At 36.2% G+C, this 26291-nt stretch overlaps 1 protein-coding gene across 4 annotated transcripts in view; it reads right to left on the bottom strand.

The window, feature by feature from the left end:
- Positions 1-26291, bottom strand: part of LOC117430781 (neuroligin-3-like) — a 115589-nt gene that overhangs the window by 21010 nt on the left and 68288 nt on the right. For all 4 annotated transcript variants that reach the window (XM_034051249.3, XM_059001141.1, XM_034051253.3 and 1 more), the window contains one exon: positions 9558-9743. In XM_034051249.3, coding sequence (XP_033907140.1) covers positions 9558-9743 — 186 coding nt within the window. The remainder of the gene's footprint in view (positions 1-9557; positions 9744-26291) is intronic.

Raw genomic sequence — 26291 nt, 5'->3', positions numbered from 1 at the left:
TTGTATAATTCTGGTGTTTAGGTTTACTAGGAAATGTTAGTTTTAATGTTATGTATTTAAGTGGTATAGTTTCACCAGTTTTTTTTAGTCTCGGTAGAGTTTTCAAAGCGGCATAATCCTTTGTTTTGAAAAGAGAATTCAAGCAGTGATAACAATTGCTGTTATTGCCTGATAACGGTACACTTTTGCGTGCTACAATAGGTAGGTAAAGCACACACCAAGATTGGGAGAAACAGTTTCAGTATAACATAATATTTAATAACTAAGATATCTTCTAACCAATTCATAAAACCATTAGAGACAACAAAATGACTGAGTAATGATATCAGTGTTAGAGCACTTTTATCCCCAACACTAGTAATACAAGTCATGCTCTAACAGTATGCTGTTAATATACAAAGTATATTTGTAGTTTACTAAATGCCGAAGGGTAGTTCTATTGCATTAACAGTGCATTGCATCTCCGCAATAAAACTGTCATTAAGTGTGTACATTTATAGTCTTCAATAAGCCAGAACTCTTAATAAAAATGAAAGCTGACATCGCAATGAAGAATCCTACAGGTCCTCAGCCTTTAATGTATTAGTGTTTCCATTAAAAGGGTAGCGCTTCTTTAGAAACAGAGCTTTTAGTCTGATTAGTTACAGGAATAGAAAAGAAACGACCTTCGCTGTACCCGTCTCCCAAAACAGATCTGAGTTTCTAACTACTTAACATTCAGCAGACAAAGCACAGAGCTGTCTCTCATTTTACATCAGAATTATTATTAGAGGAAAGATGATAATCCAGAAAGGGGTCTATGCCCTTGCTTACAACTTTGTACTAGTGGTTTCAGTACTCGTCAAAGCCCCATAACTGTTAAATCACAATTTTCATAGTCAATGTATGCACATACAGTGGCACCAGTATAACATTCAGACTGTTACCATAGGTTTTAATGCCCATAGTTTTACAAATTACAGTTTATTGAAGTTGAATAGTGTAAAACGTTTTTATCTTTCAAGCTGTAGTTTTCTGCATTATAGGGATACTTTATTTTTAATAATTACTTTCTGACCAGTTAAATAACACATTATGTGTGTTTTGTTCTCTAATGCTGTTTATGATTATATCATTATTTTCCAGGCTCGGGACAGACAACTCCAGTCACGGTCAACCATCACACGGTAGAGTCTTCATCAACAGGCGCTATCGCTGAAGTCGTACCTACAGTACTGCACCAAGACATTTCTGAAAGGAGACATTCAATAAATGCTAAATAAGAAATCTGTTTTTCTGACTGGGATTAAAACTGAAAGAACTGAGTCACCCTCAGTTCAGGATGAGCCTCTGATGGCAGTCCCATGACCATCTTCAGTGGAGATACAGCTGCAATGGAGGCAACAAGTAGAAGGGAATATTGCACACCCTGGGCTTTAGTAATTAGATCAAACTGTAGAGCGGGGGTGGGGTGTAGCCTTGTTCCGAGAATCACGGCAAGCCACCCAGAAAGCAGAAAGATAATGGCATGCGATCAATCTCACTGCATCAACTACAGAACATGATTGCCCCTTCTCTTTGCCTAGAGAAATTATACTCTTTGTACCTCTAAGTGGTTTTTAATGTGCCTGACATGCAAAACACATAAAGTGAGAACTAATCATAAAATATCAAATGTCTCCAGATGTCTAATATACAGTTAACTTTAAACATAATTGTGTAATTTAAGTCTGCAAACTAGATGTATAGCATTTGCTTGACTAGCCATACAGAAGAGTTTAAAAAAATACCATTATGGGAACAATTTTCATATAGACCACAGCACTACGAGCAATGACATTTGGAGAACATATTCCATGGTATTTCTAATACAGTAGTACTTTATGGTACAATTTAATGAATTATCAGTCTGTACTGGACCATTGCAGTAGTGTTGTGGGTCTCTTTTTGCTGTTGAAGATCATGTGGTAAGAGCCCATTTTGCTCTAGCATTTCTAAAATGATGATTTCAATTGCACTTGCAACTTAATGACATCTGGCTATCTGACCTGCTAACTGTTCTGTGATATTGACCCTAGGAAGGATTTCTGAGCAGTGCGTTATTAGTTGAACTCTGTGTCAAGCACTTCTGTGAGGCTGTAACTCAAAATTCGGAACGAATGAGCCAGCAGTTCCAGATTAAACTGTTGAAGACATTAAAGAAGAAAGAAGAAATGATCCTGATTGAATTTTCTTTTTATATATAAAATGTAACATGCTGGAGCAGATTTATTAAGCTTGTGCTCCCGGGGAAAGTTTGTACCTTTTGGAAAGTCAACTTATATTTCTAAAACAGAGCCTTATTTTGTGTAACTGCACTGGCTATGCTGAAGAGACTACCTGGCACGCTGCCATGTTTTGATGAAACAGATGAGGCTGGCTTGGTGTTTTTGATGAAGTTAGTCATCAGTTAATTTAGCCTTGGAAAAAAAAAAACACAAACAGTCCTCATAATGATTTTACCCAACGAAGACTGTAGAATGGGGATAACAGCAGTGTGGAGTAGTGGTTAGGGCTCTGGACTCTTGACCGGAGGGTCGTGGTTTCAATCCCAGGTGGGGGACACTGCTGCTGTACCCTTGAGCAAGGTACTTTACCTAGATTGCTCCAGTAAAAACCCAACTCTATAAATGGGTAATTGTATGTAAAAATAATGTGTAAAAAAAAAAATGTAATTGTATGTAAAAAAATTAAAATAATAATGTGATATCTTGTAACAATTGTAAGTTGCCCTGGATAAGGGCATCTGCTAAGAAATAAATAACAATAAAATAATAATAATAACAGAAAAAGGCATGAGATAGGTGTAAATATCACTGATGTAGTGTGATTGGAAAAACTACAATATACTTACATCCAGTAGCAGATTGGAGATGGATCAAGAGGATGATGATTGTGCTGGAAAACATTACTCTTTGGTCTAATCTAATCTAATTATCACCGACAGGCTTCACGCTGGCTTGTCTGTGGAAAACGAAATGTTTAAATGGCAGCTGAGTAATGACTGTCTTCTTCTATGCTGTCTGTTGATCACTTGACACATGACCCCTGATTGCCATTCCATGTTTTCATGTCACATAATCATCATGCCAAAAAGAGCCACTCTGAGCAAAGCAAACTGGGGTACCCATTGGATCACTCTGTGTGGTGGCAGGCTGGAACCAGCACATGTGTTTGCAATAGTTATTGTTATTTGTCTATTAAAATGACAATTGATATGGTTTTCATAGTTTTTGGACTTGTATTTAACTAATTGCTACTGAGTTTGAACATGATGTACCAAATCGAACTCAACACCTATATTATTCTGTGATTATATGTCCAATACATTATTTTATAATTTTTGTAACATTTTCAACTAATTAAAAATGAAAGAAATCCATGTTCATATCAACACTACAAATATTTCTCTTTGTCTGTCTCTGTCTGTACTCCCTGACTGCAGCAACGACAGTTAATTTGATATCTGAGAATATCTTATCATAGGTCTTGGTTTCTTGTCACAGAATACATCATTTTTTGTTTTCACATGAAAATGTATTCCATGAGAGAAAAAAACATAAATTGCCTTTGAAGCAGCGGTGAAGCATGACAGCAAAATGTTGTTTTGTTTGTCTTCCATTTTCCATGATTTCAACACTGGCAGTCAGCTTGTGTCAAGGACCAGATGTTGCAGACAAGAGTTTTAAAAAAAAGCGATTAAAAAAAACATAACAAGTGCTCTGGCTTTTCAGTTCCGTACCACATCATGGATCGTCACTGCTGTTTTATCTGTTTGACAATGTGGGCAGTAATCCTTACACTATCATCAGTGCACTAGAGTGGCCACTTTGAAAAGAGCTTTGAAACAGAGTTTAAAGTTATAAGTGTAAAGAGTTGCCAGATGTTAGCAATGTTATTTAAACAGTTGTAGCAACACGTGGGGATGTATAATGCTATTTTCGGAACCCCGCTACTCTGTCAATATGTCAATATAACATGAATTACATGTATATTTCAGTTATGTAGTATCTATTATAGTTTATTACTTCCCTTGGGTTCTACAACATTTATGGAAAGGTTTAAAGAAAAACACACATACAAATAATAATAAATAGAATGCAGAAATTGTCTTGAGCCGGCAAAGAACCCCATAGCTGAAAATGAAACAACATTATAGGTGGGTGTACGCTGTCTTTTATGAAGCAAGCTGCTTGTACAAAATCCTGTGCAACCTGTATGTGCTGAATTACTGTCTAGGGCTTTTTGGCTTACAGCGTGTGATAGTTTGTTGGTGTATACTCAATTCAATTGTCCTTAATTACTTTAGTTAATTTTGTTTGAGCTACATTTCCACAGGATATAATGATATGCTACAGAAAGCAGGTTTCACACAATCAGAACATTTCACAATCTGTAGATAACAGAAAAGGTAGAAAAATGCCATTCACCATCTTCTTTCTGAAGAGTCTTGTTTTTTAATTGTATCTCAATCTGTTGAACTGACACTCTTCACCACATTTTGTTACAACTACATGGCACCCCACTTGCTTTCAAGCAAAATACTCAATACATACGTCTTGAAATGACTTTTTCAAATACGGTTTCGATTTTATAGCAGTGTACATGAAGCATGGTATTTTTAGCCTGTGCATGTTGGCTCAGAATTAATTATCCATTCTACAGAAGAGAATGTTATAATCACATCTAACAATAAACTTGCATCACCAATTGTAAAGAACATTCAAATGAATCAAAGCTAATAGCAGTCAATGATAAGAGGAAGTAATTGGAAATCTAATTGTGCGTCTAAGTGTGTTGAGTAAAGCATACTATATAATATTGATATTTATATGGCACTTAAGTTTTATATTCTATTTTTAGGTCTGAGATAACTATAATTATAAAAACTGAAATGGCCTAAAAAGAGTATATAGCTGCATATAGCTGTTGATAAGTTACTGCTACTAAAAACAAACCTGTTCTAATTTGGAATGTCTCTATTTTTCTGTTCCAAAATCCATCTGAAATCTACTGTATGCCCAGTACATGTTTTTTTTCATATGCTGGAGGTTATCCAGTACACTGGCACTAGTTTAACACCAACCTCTTAATATCATGTAATAAGTGTGTTGGCTGAGGATACAGCCTGTTTCTTCAAAAAGTATTCAGATCTAAAAACAAAAAAACAATATCATCAGTGTCATCCACCTTTGTGTTGCAAAATATGCACAATAAAATAAAGCCACTGACTTCCACAAAAAGCCTATTATTCCAAGCCTGCCAAAACCATGATTAAAATCTGTGCTTGCTTTCAAGATGCACGTTTATAATTATGATAGCAGCCAAACTTCTCTCATAACAAATAAAATGCTATCATCCTCAACAGTTTTGAGCCAACGCTTACTTAAACAAAGGAGATTTCATATTGGTACTGCATAACTGACAAAAACATGTTGCAATAAACTCAATTATACATCGTGAGGTAAAGGTTCTAAGAACCATTTAGAATATTGCTGTGCTGAAAGCATCTAAAGTGTTTGTCGTCACAGATAATTGCCTTCGACTTTGTAGGATCCGCTCAACACAAGAAGAAACATATACTGTAGTTACAATGAACAATTAAAGAGTAAAGTAGCTTTAAATTGTATTTTAATTGACTTTTTCACATCTTTCTTGATTACAAACATTATAAAATGCAAGGTAAAAGTGATGATTCAATTAAAATGCCATTTTGATGCTGCTTACTCTTAAAATACGTATTGACAATATTGTGAAAACTACTGTTAAATTACATACTGTGAAATGAGATACCCCAGTGTCGACTACTTCATTAGGGGATTATATGGCATAGGCACTCACCGCCTCTGCAGCTGTATCGCTGTTCAGGGAGGTCCATGGTCCTCCATCAACTGGCTTTGGTTGACCGCCAATTGGCATTGGAGGCACACCTCCTCAACTGAGGAGGTCAGATTGAAAGGACAGATCCTAGGCCAAACAGTCTAATAATTCCCTACTACATGCTATACAGTAATTCATCTATCAATGCTTTGCCTTGATCTTTGAATTCAATGTTTACCTGCAGCTCCCCCAAATGTTGGGAGGCTATGATTGTACAGGAACCTTTTTGCACTTTCTGCAGGACTATACATGAATTTAATATTTACTGTTGGGGTACAGAGAGCAGAGAACAAATGGTTGGGGAGTGAACATTCTGTTAAAACCCTAGCTGCCCACTGAAAAACACCCTGAAGCCAAACACATTCACAGAGCTCTCAAACATTGTTATAAAGGATGTGAAACAATTATTGGGTTGGTTAACTGATGGGAAATTACACATGAAAACATGATGTCTCCCTACAGCATACTCCTGTCTGTTCATCCGTAAAGGTCAAACAGAAAAACCTTTTTAATGTCTTAGTTGTTACTCAGATAAGTGGTATATTATTGTAATTGATCAACGTAAGAGAGGCATCTAACTTTGTTAGGTAGATTACAGAAAAGTGTACCTGTATCCCTTCTGCAATAGTCTCCATGGTAACTATATGGAGACTAATGCAGAAGGAGTGGAATGTATTCCAACAAAAACATGGAGAAATAAGCTTTGCCCCACTATTAAAGATGCAATTTAAACAAAGACTCTAAATTAAACAAGTGATGAAGTTAGCAAGACACATGAAGTATATAGGATAGTGTAGATACATTTATGTTTCAAATCTCCCTCATCTGTCTGACCGTCCTAATGATGCTTTATGACACCATGAAAAATGATTTTAACAGCTGAGTCTATTTTTGTAGTAAACGGCAGGTTATGACAACCGATTTAATCATCTTTATATTTTAAACTGAATTTGCTTATATACTACTGCCTGAGAAGCAAACCCCTGCAGATTTTAATAACCAGCAGATCTGAATGGATCTAATTTTGTTTCAATACATTAGACCTAACTAATTTACTAGGTGGCAGCCGTATCCTTACATCTTTCTTCAATGACTTCAATATGCCTGTTTGTTTTCTTGTCAATTATCAACATCGACAAGAATTTTTCTCTTGTTTCTTTTAACAATTGCATTTGTAGGAAAATGTAATAAAACAATTTGCAGACACTTCATTTCAGCATCGACTCCTGGTACAGTACAGCAAACATGTGCAGCATTAAAACAATCAAAGCAGGAGTAGAGATTGATGGGTGGTGACAAACTTTAGTGACATTAGTGCATTTTAAACAGGGGCGAATGAACGAGAGATTTTATTTTTCACATAACACATTGAAACCAAATCTAAATTTAAACATTAATTAAATGGTATGTAAGCAAGGGAGGTCAGCTTGCCTATCTTAATTGTGCCACGGTCAAATGTGACATTCCTTGAGGAATCCCCAGCAACTCTGCACCACCAGGATGTGAACCTGCACTCCTCTGACTGTATGACTCACCCTACACACCACCTGTACCTTTACCCAGTGAATCACTTGGGAACTTAAGGGAGATCATTTAACACAAAGCAATGTATAAGGGTGCTGCTGTCACATCGAAGTCTGTGGTTTGTGGGGTTGCCAATGAAGAACCAAATACCTCCCAGTGAAAATACACACAGACCAGGCATTGCAAGATGCACAATGCCAACAGCACTAAAAAAAACAAATGTGTTTGATAAATTGTAAGGTGGAATTTTTATATTGAGGCAACCTTTCATATCGACTAACCTCTTCATAGCCACTACTTTTAGGAATCAATCTGCAAAAAATGCACATTAAAATGTCAAAAAGAATTATTCTAGAGCATTGTTTTTATTTTCTTCTTAAATTTAACAAATGGTTCAGCAGCTTAAAGAGAATTTATTGACAACAGCTGACCTTTAAATCCGGAAATGGAGATGAAAAACAAAAACAAACGTGACATTTTTGTACATTTAAAAGCTTTTAGTATTCAGTCCTGCCTTTCTGTATTTTATAAATGCTCAATATAAAGGCAGTTTGTAAAAGGTTTAATTTAGAACTTGCCTATTTGTTTTTTAAATGCCAATGGATTTTAAGTAAATTACATTTTTTAAAGTATACATTTGCTTTTGTTGTGTGTTTTTAAAGTAATGTTCTATTTTGACCTTGTAAGTAATGTTGTACTAATTATGCACACAATGTTATTCCCCAATTTAGCTCCAGAACTTGAGTGCTCAACGTAAGTCTTGAAAATTAACCAATCAGATTTGAAGGTTACATAATACAATCTGTTCAGATTCTAATTAAAACTCTCTGGTTTTATAAACAGTTTTTGAAGATACATTTTACTGGGAGAAAATGATGCTATGAGACAAAATTAAGGACTGATGCATGTTTCATGTCAATATAACATCTAAATGCCTTTCAGCAACAAAACAACACATATTCTCACTGTAAATAGGGCAAAGAAATCTAACAAAGAAAGCTACAGTTAGGCAGAAAAATTCTTGGTCGCAACAAAATGAACCCGTTTTCATCTTTTCATCTAAAACTTGGCAAGTTTCCATTTTAAAATGAATAGCATGCCAAATTCCAATTTAAATCTAACATAGCTTTGCAGGAATGTATTTCTAAATGTGCTCATTTCACAAGGAACGTCCCATCACACACATAAGGTATGGTACCTTAATTGGGCAGTCAACATTTCGAAGAATGTAAACTCATTTTGGGAAGATGCAGCGACTGAGACGCTCCAACAGGACACAAAGATAGAGGTTGTGACAGATGGCAGTGTATAGAAAGATATCCTAAAGGGTTGTTAGAAGGGTGCAAGATGAATGCAAAAGGTTATCCGGGGGGGGGGGGGGTTAGACAAAGTATTGCTACTTGATTCCCAAATGATTTTTTACAGATGGTGGGGAGACATTTCAGAATATAGCACCCCTTCTAATCTGTCCAAACCAATCTTTGAAAATGTAGCCCACTGCTCAATTTGCCTTTTGTCAGGATTTCAGATTTTTGGATTATCTTGTACATGAGATTTTAGAGCTAAAGTCAACTCTGAAACCCATTCTTCCATAGCAGGTCTATGTTAAGACAGATTGCCACTGCATGTGGTTGTGTCTGCTGTAGCTAGATGGGAATCTATTGAACATTCAATATGTTTTAATATGCTATGAGAAATCAGAAACTGTATAAGAAATCAACCACAATTACAGAACATCCTATCTTGTGAACAGATGTAGCATAGTCCATCTGAAACAATTTTATAGTTACGAAAAAAAACAAAAAACTTTTTTTTAATTTTTAATACTACTTTCAGAGTTCAGTCTCAGTTTTTGTGATTTATAATAAATAATACGTCGTGTGGGGGGGGTGTCTTCTTAAAACATTTTATCATTTTGCACTATTGGAGCAGACAGAACAGCTCTGCTTTATTTTGTGGTCCTCTCGACTGCACAAGATGACATCTCTATACCAATAAGAGACACCTTACGTATGACACACATAATTCCTCAATAAACTAAATAAGTGACATTAAGTGTTACAATCTGTCCGGAAATGATATCTGAGGCCCAGTAGCCCCCCATCAGGTTTCAAAATGAGTATTTATGGACCTACCTTCCGAATGGTGGGACAGGGTGAGAAGGCTTACACATGATGCTCCTATCCCAGATCCAAACACTGTGATTCTATGAGGGTCCCCTCCAAAGAAGCCAATATTCTCACTGATCCATCTCAAAGCTTGGATCTGGTCCAACAGTCCATAATTCCCCTTCGCAGCCTGATCTCCAGTACTTAGGAATCCTAAAAAAAAAAAAAAAATGGTATTTAATTTACTAAATATTCTCTGTCTTGGGAAATTATTTAGTAGTTTTAGCCACAAATGAAGATTTGAGTTTCTAGATTGACAATGTCTTATAACTGAGTTCTTTTTTTCAAATTGCTTTTTGCTACAAACACAAGGGGAGAGGGGGTAGTCAGTAAATCTTAAGAGTGGCAGATGTAAATAATACTACATTTGAATCATTAAAATTAAGCCCTTTGGGTAAGTCTCATGACAAAGCATCTTTTACATGTATTTTTGTCTTTGGAAGTGTATAGAACACAAGTCATATTCGTATTAGCCTAGTTGAATTATGTCTAATGAGAAAACACAGAACAGGTGTACAATTTTTGTTATAACACTGCCTTATAATCTTATATATTAATTGCGTTTGTTGCCATTTCTAGAGATGATTCAGTGAAGTTGTATTAAAGGTAAAACCACCCATAGAGTTTTGGCTGTATTTGTGATTTTAATTTCCTTAAATAAATACACCTTTGGCACTCAATCCACCTAGGTTTAAAAACCAGTAAAGGTTACATCTGTGTTACTGCAGAAAGGAAAGAAAAATGATTGGCACTGGGCTTCAAGCACTCAACCATACATTATGAGTTAAACTTGAAGAAAAGTCAAGTACAGAAACATACATAAGTGTTTTTTTTTATCAATGGCTGACCTAGACATCAACTGGCTGTAAACCTAAAACTGATTTCTTGGATGAATAGGTCAAAAATACAGTTAGCCTAAACTGATATTCCAGACAAGCAGACACCACCACAGCAGTATAAATCATTCTCCCCATCAAGCACACAAATCTGCCCAAAGACAGAAACAGAGGCACAAACCGGGGAGTCAAGATCTGATAATACTGTTAAAAATTGTACTGATGTCATCAATGGCACACTGCAGAGCCCTGGAGGGGAAACTAGTCAGTCATATGGACAGGAAATCATCCCAGAGTTTGAAGCAGACGGCCAGCCATCACCATCTGAAAATGCTTGCCATGTTTGTGATCTGCCTCTAAGCTGTGCTCATCTATGTGAAATGTGTGACAAGCCTGTGCATATCTTCTGAGAGGGGAACAAAAAAAAAACACCACCACCAACAACAACAACACTGGAATGAAAGGACACAGCTCATTGTAGATGATGCACTATGGCAGATGCTAAGCTTAGATGTTAATGATGATTAAACCAGCAAAGGCATGTGATTCAGCTCTGCATACCATCAGATATGACCAAGGGCTGAGACTAAGGCAAGAACACAATAGACCCTCACCCGTTTAGTACACATGAAAGAATCCATACAGCTGTGTGTTGCTTAGCACAGATCCCAATACTGTAATGTCTATTTACGTAAGCTGAAAAAGTAATTTGCAGTGCTTTGGCACCAGTTTTGATTTTTAAAACTACACTAGTTCAGGCGAATTACCATATTTAATTGATCAGGTGCCAAGAATTGGAGCAATCAAGCCCATGTTATATCCGCACAGATCTGCTTAAATAAATTTCCCCCACGACAGCTGCCGGCACAACTCCCCACAGGTAACTAATTACAGACCTGTAATCTCCGGTGACACTCATTAATGCATTAACACTCTGGTGCTAAATGCAGATTGCTCTCATTCCTGGCACCTGGTCGCTTAAATAACATACCTAAACTGGGGTAGCAAAACTATATAACCCAAGCTTATGGACCACATCTGCAACCACACACAACCTTCCTAGATAGAGGTTTGTCTGTCTGGAATATTTCAATTTTAGCAATTAAATGTCATATTAGTTGCCCCCGTTGTTGCCCCCAACAAAGGTGTCACACTTTCACGTCATTTTAACATAAGGATATCGATGACACAATACAAAGATGACTTCGATCTCTACAATTACAACAGAACAGCAAGATGGCACTTTTCAAGGTATGTGAGATTTAGTTGAGCTTGCAATATATTCAATTATAAATCACCTAACATAAAGCAACCAATCCCGTTACAACATTGTAATGAAATCGTAGGTGAAAAAAGAAAAATAAATAAATAATATAAATATATACAAACTGTAAAATGTGTGCTTCTGTTAACAAGCCCACAACAGACTCCAGTCAGCATTTGTTTATCCAACCCCTCCCATCACAAGGTTCCTCTGATGGATAAATAGAAGTGACAGTTTTATGAAACATAAACTAATTACGATGCTGAACCAGAAAAAAAAAAAAACCCTGAATATCTAACACCATTATACCAGAAATAATCATGAAAAGCACATACATTTGTATAAAAATGTAAATTTCCAAACATTACATTTACAATAACAGCCATACAGTTTATTCTGCAGTACTGGAAAACAACATTCACAGTACAGTTCTGTACTGCGCTGCATTTAAATGGTATTTCAAGCACTGAAAAACAATTTAAAACAGCATACTTTCAGCTTGCAACACTGAAACCTATAATTTAAAAAAAAAACATAAAAAAAGACCATTGTACAGCTAGCACTTGTTTTTATTTTATCACATGCAATATAAGCTCCAATACAGCACTGCAACTGTTCAGTTAGTTAACAAATAAAAAAAAAATTTGAATGGCTTTTCAACAGGTAAAACCAATATAATAAGCAACAAACAAAAATATCAATAGGCTACAGCTCATTCCTGCTGCTTTTAACCCAGGTGCATGTGTTTGGTCAGATATTGAAGGTTAATAACAAGCAATATAGTGCTGATGTAACAACAACAAAAAAAAAAAACTCTGAAGAGTCTGAAAAAGCACGTGAGGGTTATATGTTGCATTTTATAAATCGGATTTATCGGTTACTGCGCTCACCGAGGGGTAAATGAGAGGTGTTGACTGTAGAACAATTTCATGAATATCAAACTGTATTTAATTATTTTGGGTTAGCATATTGGATTTTCTCATTTAATAAATTAAAACAATTGCTTAAAACACTCTGTAAATAACTCCTGGGTTAATGTTTGTGAATTGGGCCCAGTATGTTCTTAATTTTATAATACACCTGTAATTCAATTGTTGTCATTAATATCCTAAATTAATTCCTTGCAGGACTTTTTTTCTAAACTTTGGCATGGTGATGGAATCAAACACCAAATGTATTAAGTTTTATAATCATTAAATGGGATTTAACCAAGCTTGTGACCTTCGCAAAGTCAGACAGCTTTATTTTTCAGTAGCTTAATAAGATGGGACTTAATGTTCCTTAAAGCCTTATTGTAATCAAATATGAAGCCATCCTTCGATTGATTTAATTATCAAAAACTCAAACAATTGGTCAGGAACTTTTCTTTTAATTAATTTGCATAATGTATAAGAACTAATGATGTGTGGGAGTAATTTGTCATTAAATATTTTAACAGAAGAACAAAATAATGAATGCCTAATCTATGAATCATTTTAGAGAAGAAAACGGAAATTCATAAATGTACTGTAAATATAAAATAAAGGTCTTCATCTCTTTTAGGTTTGGCAAAAAGATCAATAACTTTATTTTCTGTTCCCGGTTCACATTCCCTTGTTTTTTGCATTTTAGTCACTTTCATGTTCTACATCTAATAGTCCTTGCCACTATCTTCACTTACAACAGACACTTTTGTCTGTGCAAGTGTGATTTCAAACTCAAACCCAGAGGAACTCACGACAACATTCCCACAATATGAGAGACTAAGCGTAACAAAAGAATAAAAACCAAATCCAATTACCTATTTTACAATCAATTGAATCTCGTTCTCGAACAAGTATCAATTAGGAAGAAATGTTTTAAGTGGCATAAACAACTCAAAGCGTTGAATCCATAAAAAAATAATCCACAGTTTCTCGTGCCTCAAAACAGTGAATTATTTTTACTGATTCAACACTTATCGTTGTTTATCCCTTACTTAAACAACTGAATACACACAGTAAATCAATATGTATTCTTTAAAACAGACACAATTCCAGCCAGCATTATGCAAAGTAACCTCTACAAAGAATACATGAGCAAATATTTTATATAAAAACATGCATTGTTTCAATATTATTACTTTCAGATTTATTTTAACTCGACAACAGGCAAATAAACATTCAGTTTAATATTCTTTGTCAGTGTTGAGCCCCAAGGGTTAATGTGTAAACTTGACTTCTCTAATGATATTTAATATTGATCATGACTAAGTAATAGTATTTCATAAATCTAATAAAAAATAGGCTACCAAATGTCACCCACTACAAGCATCATCTTTTAGCAGTCTGGCCAGTAATTAACTGCATATAAACTCATTCCATTTCCTCCATTACAGCCTAATGAAAAAAGATGGTCAGGGTACCGGAATGGCACAGCTGAAAGGTCGGAAAGGACAGGAAAGGTGATGACGCAATAACAGAACCATCCTGGCCTCTTTCCAGTGCTCTGCTCAGGCCTCCCCACGGGTGCCAGATAACAACGCAGCCTGTGTGTTCCTCCTCTCTGACAGAGGCCCACTCTCTCTATTGAAAGCAATCCACACAATCGCAGCGTTGACACACTCACAAAACACGCAACAAAGGGCTCAGCCTACCACTCCCGAGCAGAACAGATTCAATAAGGCAGCCCCGGGTTGATGTGGGGGAAGGGGAGAGACAGCACCTCCTACACATAATGGCCTAGTGTGTTAATTCCATGATGGGCTGTGAACACCCCTGCGGTCTCTCTCTCTCCGCAGAGAGGAGGCATTCCCACCGGATTGAATCAGTTTTAGGTCATGTTTTCTGCATTCCAATACCAAGCCTGTAAGCGCTGAAAGAAACCAATTGCTAGTTTGTAAGGCAGAGGGGTCTACTGCACACTGCTCAGTAATGCCACACAAAGCATGTGAGCTTAGAACAAGGGGGGTATTTTATTAGACTACAGATATTGAATTGCATCCATTTCTAACCAAGTACTTACTGGGGCCTATTATCAAAGTTGTTTACTCTTTTTTTGAAAGGAGAACATTCCATCAACTGACAGTTGCTTAAACGAGCTTATATATGTGAGTCATTGGTTCTAGTTCTGTTTTTTTCAGACTGGAGTAATGCTTTATAAATAGACAACACTGTTATTTCTATCAATGACACTAGGTTCAAACTATTGTCTATTTTCTATTCTCTGTGCAGAAATACAGCTACTTTGCCCCACTCTAGGGTTTACTGGCTGGTGAGAGCAGTTTAGATTCTCAGATTTTCATGGCCTTTATGCTTTGCAGAGATGCTTTAACACCAAAGACACTGCTGAGAACCTGGGAAGTACAGCAGTATTTTAACAGTTTTACCATGTTTTGTACTATGCTTGTACCATAGTTGACCCTGATTTCCCATATTTATTAACATGCTTTACCATACTTTCACTATGATTTATTACACTTTGCTCTTCTTTTACTATGGTACACTTTTATAAGTGAATGCATCAAGCCAACCATGGTTTAAGCACTTTGTAAGACTTATATGCAGCTGTACATGCATTGATTAGCAGACTGGATTCATAATGATAGCGTCTGTTGTTTGCTGTCCGAATTGCCATTTGTAGAATAGGAGTGGGAGGTATTCAGCTCATTCGTTGGCTCTACGAATGCTGCAGTTTTCCACATATATTACATTTGTCAATTGTTCAGTAAGGCCTAGCCTCCTCTCATTCACCTAAATAAATCACCTCTCACTCACCTAAATAAATCCCTCTCTGCCAGCAGTGTGGTGTTTACTTATTGGATTTGTAGCTGAATGACAGGAAATCTAAATGTTCATATTAGTTGCGGTTCATTTTATTGTCTCAAATTCTAGCAAGAATCTGTATCTCTTTTTGCTTTAGTTTTCTGTATGTTCTGTGCATGATATCATTCATTCTGTAACCACTGCCATCTGAGACAGGGTCAAAATGACCCACACAACCTAATGTACCTCTGTAGTCAAGGACTGATGGGTTTGAGTGGTATTTACCTAAATTAATGATTAACTCTCATCCTACATACAAAATTTCAAAAGGCAATGGGCAGGGGGTGCTCGGTAACAGGAAAGCTATTTTGCAACGAGTCATGAGGAACAAAAAAAAAAAACACCTACATGTACGAATAAGTGAGGGAACAGTGTGAAGAAACCTTGCTACCTCAGATACCTGACTGACAGTCCCTGTGCCAGCTGCACATTGTGGCCTCATTCAATCAACAATGATGATCAAGAGCTTCAGTAGAATGGGGCAGGATGACATTGTGAAGAGATATTTGCATCTACTGTAAGTATACCAACCAGTATAACAAAACTATTTTTGATCACGCGATGTCCCCCTTTTTTTTTTGCGCTGACTCAAATTAAACTCTTGGAAAAGTTGATTGTGAAACAAGATCACGTTAGTTTTTCTCCCGTAGCTTGATTGATACTATGATTCTGTTTCATTGATAATAACAGCTCCTTATTTTTAATTCAAACAGAATGCAAACAGACAGAGAAGTTAAATTGATTTAATTAAATACTAATTAAGAGGAAACTATTATTTGCAAAACAGGTTATAACATTTTTGCAACGAGTCATTAAGATTTTAAATCCGGGAAAAGCAATTTAACTGAACTCGCTTTTTGTGTTCGGTTTGAATTAAAAATAAGGACCTGCAATTTTTTTTTTTTTTTTTTTTTTTACATTATCAATAAAACAGAATCAGTCTCAATCAAGTTACGGGAGAAAAAAAATGAAAGTGAACTTGTTTCACAATCAACACTTTTCCAAGAGTTTAATTGAATGGAGTAGGCTCAAAAAAAGGGACATCACGTGATCAAAAATAAAAACCAAAAACAAAGAGCCCTTCCTACTTTTCTGAACAGAACTTCACTATATTTGTATGGTATGCAGAAGTGATAATAAATTGGTCGATAAATCACCCATGCGATGAAAAGACCATCAGGAAGAAAAGATTTAAAGTCTGGTGTTATTTAGACCATTATAATGTACCCTAATGTGATCTAAAATCAGTCATTATAAATGATAAAATGTGCACATTATGGTTTTATTTATGTATTTTGTTGTATTGGTTGGTACACTTACAGTAGATGCAAATATCTTTTCATTTTCATCCTACCCCTGCCCCATTCTACTAAAGCTCTTGATCATCATTGTTGATTGAATGAGGCCACACTATGCAGCTGGCAAAGGGACAGGTATCTGGTAGAAAGGTTTCTTATCAATGAAACAGAATCATCGTCTCATTCAAGTTACGGGAGAAAAAAACTAAAGTGATCTTGTTTCCCAATCAAGAATTTAATTAACAAATGGAGTCGACTCAATATAACTTTAAAAGGGACACCACAAGACCAAAAATAAAAAAACAAAAACAAACAGCCCTAAATGTAGGGCAGTGGTAATAAAGCCTGCTGCTGTTTAGATCCTCAAAAAAAGCATTACAGTGATGAAGGCAAAGTTTAAACTTGCACACTACTAGATGTGCTCTGAAATATACATTTTAGGCACATTTTATGCATTGGTTCCTAGGTCCTAAATCTAGGTTGACAATTCTTAGTAGGAGTGACTGGTCATTCCTTAGATGACACAGAGACTCAGAATGGTGCCCATTGTAAACAAATAAAGCTAACCTAGTCCTTTTTTATTTTTTAAATCCAGGTTGTGGTACATTGGAACACCTATGTTAGATCCTAGCTTCCTGAAGGGTGGTCCTCTACACATCACAATACTCATCCGTTATTGAAATTAGCACACTGTTTGTGGCTGATGTAAATTGCTGGTCGAAAATTAATGATGAGGTTTGAAGAAAGAGACATATACTGTATATTCCTGGTGGCTAATTTTTTCTCTTAGTACACATATCACAGATACAAAAATAAAAAAAACAGTGTCTTTGGCTTTAATACTTAGGGAGTGACCATGGGCTCCGAGTAGTGTTATTAATCAGAGCACTGGGTGCAAGTCCTCGCAGCGAAGGCAAGATGGATGGAGTGTGTGCGCAGTGATGTCACCCTGACGAATTGCCCAGGGTTGTTGGCTTCGACTGGAACATCGCTTCTCATTTCAATTAGTTTCAAGCTGCTCCATTCCTTTTCCTGACATCAAGCATCTTAAAGCAAATTTATTTCCTTTAATAGGAATATTGGTATTGTACCGCCTTATGTTAACTTGGAATTAACTACCATTAACATTCTAACGCCTCAACCTTCCTAACCATTATTACTAAAACAATGAATTACTTTTGTAAGCCTGTGAATTAAGTTAATAAGACGCTTGACTACAAAGGGTTCTTATTCAAATTTCCATTCAGTACAAATTCAATTTATCTGAGAATTTATATTTTGAAGTGCACCAATATTTCTTCAGAAGAAAGCTCAAAATCTCTTTTACTGCATCACATGTATATAAAAAAAATTACAGCCTTACTTTCTGCATCAATACTGTAATACTACCATAATTAGAAATGTTATTTATCACCATTAATGTTAAGAGTTAAGAGAGAATTCCATGCTGGTTTTGTCATTCTGTTCTAGATGATGATTAAAAAAAAAAAAGCAATTTGCTAAATGGTCAAATGTAATAAAATAATTCCATAAACCTTTACTTCAATCACCCTATTAGAACTGAACTGAGCTGATTTGATCTGGGAGGACTGAAAAGCTAACCGGATATTATACTGAAAATCTTGACAGAAAAAAAAGCAATGGGGTTCATATGTATCAACCGTTTGCGACGGCATTAAGGACATAGCACCAAGTTTACGCCAGACTTAAAATTGCCTCGTATGTATCATGACACTTTTGGCAAGTTAAGGCCGTGTTAGCACAGCCAAAATGTGCTCCACCATGCAATGAACTCCGCCGCTCATTAGCCATGCACTCTAAGGCGTGTCAAGCCTTAATTATATGCAATTGTAGGTGGGGCTCATTTGTAAATTAAGTCTGTGATATTAAAATTAGATTTATGAGGCAGCAGAACAGCTGTGCCGGCTCTAAAAGGGTCCACAAATAAGTCTGATTTCAAATTGGTCTTATTTGGGGGCAAATAAATAAAAAAGCAGCTGATAGGAAAGAGTATGGCAGCAGTCATAACGTATTTCTTACAACGGAGACTGCAGGCTCCTAACCTTCCTGAACAACCCAGGAACAGAGGAAGAGTACTGAGAAGAAGGGAGAGTATTTAGTGTCAGCATTACCTATTTTGATCTCCCTGAGGATGAAATTATAGCTCGATACCGGCTATTTCATTAAGTACAATTGTTTGTATTCGTCATATAATAAACTTGGTTCATTAAGTTATCCTTTTCATTATGTATATTTGGTTTTAGACACTTGGTCATCTTGGGTAATTTCTGCCTCTCCAGATGAGCTACCTATTGTTCAAATGACGTAGCCCATTTGGAGAGGAGGTGCTATTTTTCAGATTAGTCTATTAATCTGTGCTACCGGTAATCCCATTTAAGCATATAAATGTGGCAGTTTACGCCATGCCTCATTAATTTTGTGCCAGTTAATACATTCAATGGGGTAAAATTTGTGCCGTGGCAGAGCGCTACTTTACACTCCGCCCATTTAGCGTTGCGTCGTTCAATCTTGATACGTGTCCCCCAGTGTCATTAAAAACATTGCAATACCCCTATTATCCCTCTGTGTAAGCATCCCAGAAGACTGTAATGTGCAGTAGTGGAGGGACGTGCAAATACATACGTGTGTGTTTTATAATCTCAGGGTATACTGAGGATGTCTGTCTGTATGCCTTACATGTTCACATATATAGATAACGTCTTACCCAATTGTGATGTAACTGGCTTATTTATCAGACTATGAGGTAAATAGATGTTGTCTGTCGTATAGAGAATAGAGAACCAGTGCTAATTACATTTTTTTTAAAATTATTTTTACATGAGTATGCAGGTCATGGTGATTTACTTGTTTATGCTACTGATAGCTCTAATTTTGTATTTCCAGCCTTGGCAGGGGTATGAATGTCACTGACATGGTTATTTTGAGCTCTGTTTGACCTTCCCTGACGGAATGAAAACTCACATATATCCAATTCCAATGCACTTCATGCATAGCTATCTGTCTGTTCTGAATTCATATGATATATGCTATTAATTTGGAAGTGAGGAAGAAATTGTCTTATTTAGACAGAGCACATTCCCATAGAGTGCTGCTGTTTTGGACTTTCCTTGAGTCATTATGAAGATTTATACATTCTGTGTACAGAATGTAGATTGATCAACTGAATATCTTACTGCTGAGGTATTAACAGTACACTGTTCATACCTAAGCATATCAATACATGTAACTAGTTTGTCTAGATGTTAAATTAGATCACTGTTTATGAACACACTGTATGCAAAACTTAGAAAGATTGACTGTTGACATATTGACAATACAAAGTACCCACCTATTTTATATACATATCTATCTTTGTTTTATGTAGTTTCTTTGTATTGACATATAGCTTGCAGAGCATAGAGAAATGCAAGTGAGGCTAGCTCAAATGCGTATTTAAGCACAGTGTGGAAACAGACCCAAACCAGGTTTGAATGGGAGATGCATACCGCAAAATATTTGTATCTGAGATTACGTTATTCCCGATACAAAATTGAAAATGTAAGCACTGATTAACAACTGGAACTCATAGGAGACTAAACATGCTTGTAATTTTCCATTCAACAATAGACCTAGTTACAAGCTTAAAAAAACCCCACATAAAACATATTTTACAGGCTTCTCATAACATGTAATTATATAATATCCATAACATTAAAGACTCAATATTAAGATTTATTTTAGCATAGTTGTGGTCAGGAGTTTAGAGACCATACTCTGTGTTCTGTCTTAAAATGAGAGTGGACTAGTGGAATAGAATAACGGGGCAAATGGGAGCAATAACCATACAGCCTTAAAAGCTGTTCCCTGGTATAAAGGGACACCTTTATATATCCTGCAATCTTACATTGAGTTTAATAGAAAATAACACAATAAAAATATAATTTTACTGTAAAATCCACATCTGTATATACATTATAGGAGTCCAATGGATTAAAAACTAGAAAGATTGTATGTACTTTTTCATTATTTGTTCATTGCAAAAACGCTATATATGTATGTATGTCACTATTAGAAATGTGTTTTCCCTGGTTGAGCAGATACAGCGGTTAAGCAACAGACAAAAACATGACAATGGATTGCACACACAGTTTACAAATGAGAGGAGGCCATTCGGTCCATCTTGCTCGTTTGGTTGTTAGTATCTTATTGATCCTAGAAACTCATCAAGCAGCTTCTTGAAGGATCCCAGGGTGTCACCTTCAACAACATTACCGGGGAGTTTTCCAGACCCTTACAATTCTCTGCGTAAAAAAGTGCTTCCTATTTTCTGTTTTGAATGCCCTTTTATTTAATCTCCATTTATGACCCCTGGTCCTTGTTTCTTTTTTTAGGTCGAAAAAGTCATTGTCAATACCTTTTAGAATTTTGAATGCTTGAATCAGATTGCCGCGTAGTCTTCTTTGTTCAAGACTGAATAGATTAAATTCTTTAAGCCTGTCTGCATACGACATGCCTTTTATACCCGGAAAATTCTGGCCGCTCTTCTTTGCACTCTTTCAAGAGCAGCAATATCCTTTTTGTACCGAGGTGACCAGAACTGAACACAATATTCTAGATGAGGTCTTACTAATGCATTGTAAAGTTTTGACATTACTTCCCTCGATTTAAATTCAACACTTTTCACTATATACCCGAGCATCTTGCTGGCCTTTCTTACAGCTTCCACACATTGTCTAGATGAAGACATAAACTCCTAGGTCTTTTTCATAGATTCCTTCTTCAATTTCAGTATCTCCCACTTGATATTCATAATGTACATTTTTACTGCCTGCGTGCAGTACCTTACACTTCTCTATTAAATGTAATTTGCCATGTGTCTGCCCAGTTCTGAATGCTGTCTAGATCATTTTGAATGACCTTTGCTGCTGCAACAGTGTTTGCCACTCCTCCAATTTTTGTGTCGTCTGCAAATTTAACAAGTTTGCATACTATACCAGAATCAAAATCATTAATGTAGATTAGGAAGAGCAGAGGACCTAATACTGATCCCTGTGGTACTCCACTGGTTATCTCGCTCCATTTTGAGGTTTCTTCTCTAATCAGCACATTCTGTTTTCTACATGTTAACCACTCCCTAATCCATGTGCATGCATTTCCTTGAATCCCTACTGCGTTCAGTTTGAGAATTAATCTTTTATGTGGGACTTTGTCAAAGCTTTCTGGAAATCTAAATAAACCATGTCATATGCTTTGCAGTTATCCATTGTCGATGTTGCATCTTCAAAAAAGTCAAGCAGGTTAGTTAGACATGATCTCCCTTTCCTAAAACTATGCTGACTGTCTCCCAGGATACTGTTACCATATAGGTAATTTTTCATACAAGATACATTTTTCAACAAGAAATCTTTATAAATTTTTAGTACTTCTTTTTAGGTCTATCTTAAACAGCAATTTGAGCACAGTGAAGAGCCTTGCATGTCAAGGTAAGATTAGCTACATTTATTTATTAGCTTTCAAGTTCTTTAAGTGTGGTCTGCAGTGCATTTACTTGCATACAGTACTGAAGACAGCAACTCTTGCACATACTGCACTCTTACAATCTTTGATAAATTGCTGGCATCTGTCTGGCATCACACTGTTTGACAGAAAGGATGAAGCGTTGCAAAAGACCACCTCAAGATAAAGATTTTATTTTTCTGAACATGACAAAGTGCTAAAAAAAAATAAGTTTGGAGCCTAGAATCTATTTCTGCACAGATTGCTGCTCTGCAGGATTTGTTTACAGTATATGCAGAATTGTTCTCCATTGATGACAGTTTTACCGAAAGTCAGATTATTTTGCAGTATGTTTATCTATTGAAGTTGTGGTTGGTGAGCTGCAACAGTGAACATGTTGTAATTAACAAGAAAATAAAGAAATAAAAGGAATGAAAGATTTTATTGTAGATATACAAGTGTATGTCTATTCCCCTGTTGAGCAACCCCAGACTAACATATTGGTTTTTGAATTAACCTCCCTATCTTTGCTGTAGGCCAAATTGGATTCATGCAAAATTAGGTTAAGTCATTTTAAAAAACTGCAAAGCTTTTTTTTTCATTCATTATTTTATTATGAGAGTGTCTGGCCTCTATAAATCACATTTAACTTCAGAATAGTTCACTCTAAAGAACACTATCTAAACTACCAACATACCCAAGGTAGTTATTGAGCCTTTTGTATTGAAGAACTCTTACCAAATGATCTTCAATACAGTTTAACTTAATTTTTTAGAAATAGTAAAATAAACCTAATAAATGTAATGACAAACAAGTTGACTAGAAGATTTGGTGTGTTTAATAGGTATGGATAATGCAATTGAACTACAAAAGCAATGCAGTGATTCTGTACTAAGGGGCAACGTGGAGCTGCAAAGGTAAAAGCCATTGGCAAAAATGTGGCACAGTGATCATACTTTGGTAATTGAGAAAATGATCACTTTATATCCACTTTGTTTTTGTTTTCCATTTTGAATTATATAGTATGCCATCCTAATATTTCACTTTTAAAAAAAAAACACCTGCACCTATGTGAATGTGGCCATGTTCCTGTTATGTGTCTAACTTGATAATGACGTCACGCTTAATATGGAACCAAAAGAGAGCTACAGTATTTACTATCTCCATAGCTACTGCATTTGTCTTATTTGAGCCAGTGCAACCAAATAGCAATGTCAGGTTTATTTCCCTCTTAATATGTAGCATAGATGAAACCTAGGGACAGCTCAGAGCGAATCTCATTACGGCATCAGATGGAGTTCTTTTTGTTTTAGAAAGCAATCCAATAATACAAGGCTTCAAGGTTGCCACCAGCCCAAGGTCATGGTTTAGCACTAGTTGTATATTTGCCCAGCCAGACAGATTCAACAAGAGAATAAAACTGCTTATCTAGACATCATAAGAACTATTCCAGGTACTGCTTTTACTACTGTAATTGGTGCTTGTTTAACCCTGCATGTGTGCATTAATTACATTTTCTACAGCAGAGGGCAATTATAAAGTCCATGGTCTGCTTTGTAAGGCTGCTTTTGAAAAAACAATTCGAAGGATGCCAGTAATATTATTGGCTCCTATTTTCTTGTGTGTATCTGTTGGCTTTTTGCTTGTGTTTTATACTTTAATTCTGATTTTAAGTACAACACAGTAAATAATAATAATAATAAAAAAATCATACTACTATATTGTTCTCTTTGAAATATCTGCACATTTCGAACGGAGGTATAAATACAAGCAAATACAAGGGGCGGTAGTGATAATACTGCTAGCATCTCAGTGACAAATGGAGTCCATATTAATCAATGAATGCACTGTATACAATAGGTGTCAGTTACAGTGCACCTGTGTGATCCATTATTATTATTATTATTATTATTAATTTCTTAGCAGACGCCCTTATCCAGGTCGACTTACAATTGTTACAAGATATCACATTATACATTATTTCACATTATACAGATATCACATTATTTTACATACAATTACCCATTTTTACAGTTGGGTTTTTACTGGAGCAATCTAGGTAAAGTACCTTGCTCAAGAGTACAACAGCAGTGTCCCCCACTGGGGATTGAACCCACAACCCTCCGGTCAAGAGTCCAGAGCCCTAACCACTACTCCACACTGCTGCCCTGGCAGGACCTAGAAGCTTGTTGCCCATCATTTTATCACTTCTTCTGTTTCATTCATTTCAGCGAATAGCAACAAAATGGCCTATTGACCGACCTGTATTTACTGTAGGTGACAGACATTAAAGGCTTCCATCACATAAAACTTTTTGCAAGACATAGATGAAGAGCTTTTTATTCTATTCTAGCATTAATCTAGCATTTGGACCGTACATGCCACATACATACAGTGTTAACCACTCATCTTTGTTATAAATAAACATTCTTGGGGTCTTATATCTTCCTTTGAAAGACATGTCACAGACTAATTGTTAAAAATGAAGTTATTGTACAACCTGCCCTTGGAAAACCTGAAGGACTATCAGGCAATACAAATTGCCTCCTGCGAGATTGTAATTCTAGCAATGTTGGCAGATGCTGACCAAAAGCCACTGAGTTCAATTCTAAGAACTGGATTCCCAAAGCCCACAATAGCTGTACTGAGACCTACGTTCATTAGCAAATTCTAGAAACAAGTCGTAGAACATATTTATTCGTAATACATTTCATTTCAAACGGATGTTATTCACACTCATCTGACCTTTCATTTTGCCAGACAGTGTACATGAATACGAATTCATAATTTTCATATGAATTTTGACTTCCAAGACACAATATTATTCAGGTTTAGATTTTCTTATCAGGCCCTTCATGTGTGAAGCATAATGAGCTGTACACATACTCATCATTTCAAGTGTGAATTTGTGTGGGAGTCCATACATCAGTAGGCAAATGAAGGGAGCAATTATGTTAGTGAGTATCTGTGTGGGTAAAAGGCATAACTGCGAGTGTGAGGTTGCATCTGTGTTCATCTTTATTTAGGGTTGTATGAATATGTGCACGTGTGGGTTGTGTGTTAATATTGGTTTAAGTGGAGCCTCTGCCAAATCCACCAACACCAAGCACAGATAATAATAATTTCCTCATAACACAATAAAAAGGTCAAGGAACATAATATTATATATATAATAAAATAATGAAAATACAATTTTCCTTTCCGAATATATATATTGTTATTTGAGGTTCTGATTTCAAGTTCCAAGCAGCTGAAATGAAGAACCAGATCTCAATGCAATTATCATAATGACAGTGGTCAAATCTAATGATGGATTCCTTAATGGTGCAAAATGGATCTTCCAATGTCTGCATAATTTAATAAAGACAAACTGAAATATGGTTTAAGAAAAACAATCTGTCAAATATAACAGTGAGATACAGAGTGGTCTGCAGCCTGTTAAAACTGCAAAATCTATACTGTGTGGACTCGTTTTGACATACAGCATGTTCTCTGGTTATTGATCAAGAGGGAAGGCTGCTATCATCTCATCATTATTCATTTCCAGCTCTGTTTTCAATCATTTCCCTGGCTCGATTTCACAACTGATATTAACTCAGTTATGGTCTGCTTTGGCTGCCTGGTATGATGGGGGACAAAATTCCCATTTCTCTTTTGGTGTCTTGAACTGACATCTCGGAATACAAACACCTATGCACAGGCAGCTGGGTGATGCTCAGCACATCCGCATGAGGAGACATGCATTGATTCACTGGCTGAACGAAATGCACACTGGAATACGAGGCTTCCCTTTTTATAGCTTTCATTCTTCCCTACATTGTGAGGCACTGGAGCTTCCGAAGCTGCACAAAATATGCTGTTTCACGAGGAAGAGTGTAAAGAGTGATGAACCTATGGGATTGTGACAGGGTAGCGTCACAGCCCAGGCTGGCTACTGTCAAGAATGAGACCCAGAGACAGAAAGCTGCAGTTTAAGCACTGGTGTGAGCGGTTATTAAACAAAAAACACAAAACACAAGAACAAA

Source organism: Acipenser ruthenus, chromosome 26 (assembly GCF_902713425.1).
Source record: "Acipenser ruthenus chromosome 26, fAciRut3.2 maternal haplotype, whole genome shotgun sequence".
NCBI lineage: Eukaryota > Metazoa > Chordata > Actinopteri > Acipenseriformes > Acipenseridae > Acipenser > Acipenser ruthenus.
Note: the sequence above shows the minus strand (reverse complement) of the source record. Positions and strands in the feature narration are given on the sequence as shown.